This window comes from Gavialis gangeticus, unplaced genomic scaffold (genome assembly GCF_001723915.1).
Source record: "Gavialis gangeticus isolate Ggan-Ray unplaced genomic scaffold, GavGan_comp1, whole genome shotgun sequence".
Classification (NCBI taxonomy): domain Eukaryota; kingdom Metazoa; phylum Chordata; order Crocodylia; family Gavialidae; genus Gavialis; species Gavialis gangeticus.
In genome coordinates, this window is record NW_017729030.1 from 44,136,729 (window position 1) to 44,143,121 (window position 6,393).

At 37.8% G+C, this 6,393-nt stretch overlaps 1 protein-coding gene and 1 long non-coding RNA gene across 2 annotated transcripts in view; one reads left to right on the forward strand and one right to left on the reverse strand.

Annotated features, from left to right (window-relative positions):
* The window catches only part of ZNF330 (zinc finger protein 330), a 41,952-nt gene that overhangs the window by 27,986 nt on the left and 7,573 nt on the right, over positions 1–6,393 (forward strand). The window contains exons 5-8 of the mRNA XM_019522123.1: positions 170–249; positions 1,831–1,957; positions 2,752–2,856; positions 4,979–5,025. Coding sequence (XP_019377668.1) covers positions 170–249; positions 1,831–1,957; positions 2,752–2,856; positions 4,979–5,025 — 359 coding nt within the window. The remainder of the gene's footprint in view (positions 1–169; positions 250–1,830; positions 1,958–2,751; positions 2,857–4,978; positions 5,026–6,393) is intronic.
* Positions 5,775–6,393, reverse strand: part of LOC109301178 — a 5,806-nt gene continuing 5,187 nt past the window's right edge. Inside the window, exon 2 of the long non-coding RNA XR_002098461.1 lies at positions 5,775–6,388. This is a non-coding gene — a long non-coding RNA (uncharacterized LOC109301178). The remainder of the gene's footprint in view (positions 6,389–6,393) is intronic.

Below are 6,393 nucleotides of genomic sequence, written 5' to 3' on the forward strand. Positions count from 1 at the left end.
CTAGAGAAGCAAAGGGATGTGTTGTATAGTGGTTGGTGTTTATAGGTTTTTGGCATGTTCTTTACGCTACGTGTATTTAAGAAATTGTTTGCTTGAATTCCCTATTTTTGGCTGTTACTACATTGTCATTCCCTTTTTTTCTAAATAATTTTGTTTGTCTTTTTAATAGGCAAAACAAAGTGCATGATGAAGTCTTCAGATTGTGTCATAAAACATGCTGGTGTATATAGTACTGGCCTTGCAATGGTGGTATGTATACCAAGCCATTCCATCTTTTGGAATAAGTGAAATATGCAGATTGCTACAGAAAAATATCTGACTTTTTCTAAAGGGTAATATAAGATCACAACACAAGGTGTTCTTTTCAACACATGGTAGTACAATGCTTTTTCATAAGACTGCATACTTAACTCATGATATTTTAGGCTCAGATCCTGCAAAGTGTTATACTTGAGTATCTTTACATGTGTGAGTATCCCTGTTGAGCTCAATGGGATTATTCACATATATAAAGCTAAAACTTATCATTTGGGTCAACCAGGGTAGGGCCTTAATGATTAAACATAAGTTCCACAATTCATTAAAGCATTACAAATTTAGAGTAACCACCCTGAAGTCAACAGAATTACAGTGCAATAACCAAGCAGTATTTTTACCTTAACTAATATTTACAGTGACTACAGTAATTTGTTTTTCTTATTCTACTCCTTACATGTGGATGATACAAAAGTTGCTTACAGACATAAAAACCCCGCAAAAACTGGTGCTTTACTTTAAACTCCACACAGCCCCATGCCGAACCCAGCACATGCCCAGAAAAGGCATTGTGTTAATTGGACCCGGCTCACCCAACTTCAGTATAGATCGGGTGCTTTCATTGGGGCTTTTTTGACACTTAGCTCATAGCTGATTCAACCAGCTATTAGATACAAGAGGCAAAAAAGCCCTGCTGAATCACCTGATCTATACACATGCTGCGGAGCCAGATCAGACTAACATCCTGTTTTATCCAGTAAAGCATGTTTCTCCCCACCGCACCCCCACCTGTCAGCATGCAGACACTTCAAAATAAAACCATTTGTTTAAATGTGAATGTTGCCGGAGAAGCTGAAAAGCTGAAACAGTTGGGAAAAGCTGTGATTATAGAAAATTAAATTAAATGTGTTCTTCATGCTGTCTCCCTTATTTAATGGACTTTTTGCAATAGTACCACTCTGCTTTAAATACAATAGTTCATTCCATTGATTTTTGTAAACTCCATAAGTTTTACTGTATATTCCATTACACTATTTTAATATGGATGTCACTCTGTGGAAGCCATATGTACACAGTTTATTGAATATTTTTATGGGAATTAGGGACATTTTAGTCTGTTAAATGCTAAGATTAAAATGTACTGTGGTGTGCTATTCTGCATGTACTGCTATAATTTTAATTTAAATGAATTTAATTTGGTCTTTCTCCTAAGTTACATCTGTCTTTTGCATTACTTGACATAACTGCACCAATAAGTTATCTGGGAGAATACTGGTTTTCATGCATGAGTCAAGATATAAAAAGAAAACAGCAGCAACCTAAGTCTTGTAGACATAGATGTTAAGAACATAATAGCTGAATGTTGAAATGACTTAATTGGCAAACTCATGCTTTTCTAGCTATTGGGAAGAAAAAGCAAGACACAACAACCTCCCCTTCCCCTTGGCTTTCCCCCAGATTACACCCTCCATACCTTGCAATGAACCTGCTAATATTCAGAGTGGGGTATAGGCACAGAAACCAAAATTAGTTTTGGTTATGAGGGAAGGTGAAAGATGTCTTTCTATACTGCAGGGTGCTATCTGTGACTTCTGTGAAGCTTGGGTGTGCCATGGCAGGAAGTGTCTCAGTACACATGCTTGTATCTGCCCTCTTGCGGATGCAGAATGCATTGAATGTGAAAGAGGTGTGTGGGATCATGGTAAGTTGCTTAAGTCTGAAAATAAGAAAACCATAACTTACTGGTTTTGTTGTTTAGATTACACATGGCATTTTGCTTTCTCAAACCACTTCACAAATACAAACTCATCTTTCCAACACACCTGGGAAACAACTTAATTGTAAAAAGGGGAGGATGCTGAGCTAACTGCAGGAAGTTGAATTACTTGCCCAAGAGCATATAAGTAATGAAGGTCTAATTACAGCAGAGGAGAGTTTATGTAGTCTACTTAGACATTTATACTGAATTCAACACTGAATGTCTTGTCCAGAATTACATCACTCCAACAAGTAGCAAAAATGTGGCTGTCTTGGTGGTTCACTTCTTTCCTTCCAAAGTATTTTGTTTCTCTTGGCTTCTAGCCATCTGATCAAACCACAGCAACTTCCAGGTGTGGAGTTACTGTAGTGGGTCTATTCCTACCTAAAACATTTTGGGGGACAAGTAGGGGCCCCAAAGTGGAGAGAGTCTGCCCCAAAATGGTCAAATCCAACATTTTTTCAGCTGTAAATCAACCCAAAACACTTGAAGAATAGAACTACTGGCCATGTTCATTGCTTAACATCTATGTTGTCTTGTATTGTTATGATATGTAGTATTTTCAGTGTGAAGCTAGGGGACAGTGTTTAATGTAGGATTTCCCACTTAACTTTTTCCTTCTGTCACTAAATGCTTATCTTTATTCAAAACTATGTAAAGCTGCCTATATTTTATGTGGAAGAGTTTTTTTAACTCATGCCATTGTTGTTGCTATTTTGTCTGAATAAATCTTGCAGGAGGCAGAATATTTGGTTGTTCTTTTTGCCATAATTTCCTCTGTGAAGATGATCAGTTTGAGCATCAAGCCAGCTGCCAAGTTTTGGAGGCAGAGACATTTAAATGTAAGTTATTTGTTTAAAGCCCCTTCCACTAACATTAAGCAGATTCACTTGTTCCTCATATGTAATAACACCTGATTACATGGTAGAAAGTGGCGTTTTATCTGTCCACTTTGGAACTTTGATATGCCATACAGTATAAGCCCCATGGTATAAATAGTTCAATGTCGGTCCAGGACTGGAACCCAGTTTTACAGTGGAAGGTGAAGAAGATCCAGTAGACATCTATCAAGTAGACCATCCATTGGGGAAACCTTTTTCTCCTACTTCCTCTTCATTAGAGCATGATGTGTGCTGTTAAATACGTGTTTATATTTAGTCCAAAACATCAGTGTGTTTGGTTTCACTTTTTCTTTAATCCTTGCAATTATAACTCTGGACAGTTTTGTTAGCCCTTTAAATATCAAGTCCTGTTTTGAATGTTACTTAGCTTTTTACATTAATTGTCTATCACGATTCAAAGTGTTCCCCCTTTTTTAAATTTATCATTTTTACTTTTAATTTCTTATCTCATTTTTACTTTTCCAAATGTTGTTCGAGCCTTGATTAGTTCCTCTTAATGTATTCTGCCAGGATGCCTTCCTGTAAAGTAATACTGGAGTGGCTCAACAAGGATATGTTTTTCTCTTTTAGTCTTTTAAATTTACAGATATGATGTCATCCCATATACGATGACATTGCTTTTCAGTGCTTATACTGTATTTCACACTCTACAACGAAGTGGAGTCCTAGTAGAGAGATGGGTTCTGTTTGTGCATGACAGTGCAATTATGGTACAATTTTACCTTTCATCTTAAATCTAAATGTAGTCCAAAAAGTGTGGCAAAAATTCCACTCAAGCATGAAAAAATTGTATTCCATAAAGTTGATATCAATAAAATAAAACTTTCCAAGGCATAAATTATCCCACAGGAACACTGTATATACTCTCTGTCATTTATGGTATTATTAGTTACATTGTTAGTTTGACGTTTGTACATAATTGCAGACTGACACAGCTAACTACTTCTCTCTGCCATTTACAGTGTTATCTATTTAAATGTGTGACACATTCATAACTCTCCAGTTATCTTTCTGAGAAGGCAGCAGCCATCATGTTCATGCCCAAGGAGGGCACAATGATAGCTTGATCATAAATATACATGATAAAATGTTTATAGTGATTCCTGAGGGGTACCTTTACTACACTGCAGCATCCATAAAATCCTATTTTATGGCATTTACAATACTGCCTCTGGTGGAACATTTAAGCAACCTGGATTTTAAAAGGATAGTTTTAACTCAATTTTGTTCTTTGCTGTTCGTATATTTGCTATTTGTCTCCAACATAATTATGCTGGATTATGTATGTGAGTGTATATGATGAGGTATGGTTAAGGACATCAGAGAGAGTCCTCTATGAAACTATCCATTTTGAGCTTGAAGTTGCAAGCTGCTAAAACCCTCAAGTCCCCTTCACATAGGAAAATAAAAGTATTCCGGACTAGGCCCTGGCTTACTGTTTAAAATGATTACATAGCTTTTGTAGTGTTTGAAGGGATGTTGTTGCTATGATGGTCCATGAAATATGAGAGGCAAGAATTCTTGCAGGTGATACCTTTTATTGGATGAACTACATGGGTGGGGTAGACACAGGCAAGCGTTTGAGGCCTGAAAAGGGGTACTGTGATACCCAAAAGTTTACATAGCTTTGACATCTCTGCTTTTGATATCACAAGGAAAAAAAATAGCATAACTTTATGAACAAGCTGTGAAGGTTTTTTTTTAATCCCCAACCTATTTGTAAAAGTGTGGGAAAATAAGTGGTTGAATTTTTTGTTAACTCGTTTTGGGAGGGAAGGTACAGTTTGTATTCTTTCTGTATTAAATTACTCTGCCCAAATGAGACTTATACTCGTTGTATAGAACTTTCAAAAATGGATAAAATGGAGTGAAATGCAATCTATTGCTATAGTGTGGTGACTGAGCACTATTGCAACCCTTATACTAAACTTGTATTAGGGACTTCAAAAAATAAATACCGTAGTATATTTATACTTTTACAAGGGATGAAATCATCAGTGGCAGGAAACAGCTCTGCAGTGAGAATTTTTCAAATGCTGATTTCTTCCCTTTTCTCCAACAGGTGTTTCCTGTAACAGGCTTGGGCAGCATTCATGCCTCCGTTGTAAGGTAAAAACAAAGACACTTAAAGTAGCTATATCTTTGATTCTTTCTTCCTATGTGCACAGGCTGATGCTAAGTTTTAGCTTGTCTTCCTCTACAACATACAGCAAATTCATAAGTTCTATACTACTGCAGCTAACCCCAAAACAAGAATTTAGTTTCATGAAGAATTTAAAGGTTCTGGCATTTGTTTTTGTTTTGATGTGGAACAAAGCCAAAACCTTTCAAAACTGTTCATAAAACTAATCTTGGGGAGGGTAAGAGGGAGATAGAGGCCAACTCAAAATACAGGTGATTAGGATGCTCATTAGAGGTGCATTGATATATTGGTCCATACCGATAAAAGGAAAGTTGACATTATCAGCAGTTGTCTTTTTTTGGCTGGTGTAGCTGATTATGTCACTGATAAATGCTGCAAGCATGCACGCAGCTCAAGTACTTGTCCATGCACCAGGACGTCTGTAACCTCTCCAGGTTCTCAGGTCCCATACAGTTTCCTCTCAGTCATTCTACCTGCTAAGCCTCTAACAACTATGGAAAAGTCTCTCCTCACCCAGACCTTAGGCCACATCACTCCCTTCCTACTGCTTTTAGAACACTGTTAGCCAGCACGTTAATTTTAAATTTCTCCTTCATAGCACTGTACAATGAACTTGGCATCTCTCATCTTTTTGTACCTTGTTTCTCCCCCTAACAAACAGTCTGTCTGGTGCATCTTGCCAGTCTCTTCCCCCATTTTTTTCTTCTCATCTTTCTACCTTTGCCAGCAGTGGTGCTGTGTACTGAATACATGCCTTACTCGCTATTCCAGTGTGCCTGGCTTCTACTTTCTCCTCTATCAGATCATCCCCATACATTGCATCACGTGAACTCTCCTTTAAATTTGACCTCTTTCTCTGGGCCTCTCAAACTGAACAGTCAGACTTTAGAGTAGGGACTACCTTGGACAATGCTGAGCACATTATTGGTGTTTAATTGATGATAATTAACTTTGGTACCTTCCTTTCATTGATATTCACAACAGTTTGGCTGTGTGTGGCAGGAAGGACATGCATCCATTGAGCAGGATGAGGGGCATATGTCCGTACAGGGCAGGCAGATTAGTTTTATTTTTCAAGTAAGCCATGGACTGTCGCACCAACGTTCAGGACGTCTTAGGACATTGCTCCCCCAGATTGGGGCCAGCTCTTGCTTGTGGTCAGCTTGCTAGGTGGTAGCTACCTAGACAGTCCAAGACTTCAGGACTATCCTCTATCCATCTTCTTTTCTCTAGACAGCAATGGGACTTTGGCTAGAAACAGATATTGTGTTTGTATTACCATAAAAAACATTAAGGTGGCACAAAGCGAAAGTATATAGACATCCATACCTGTT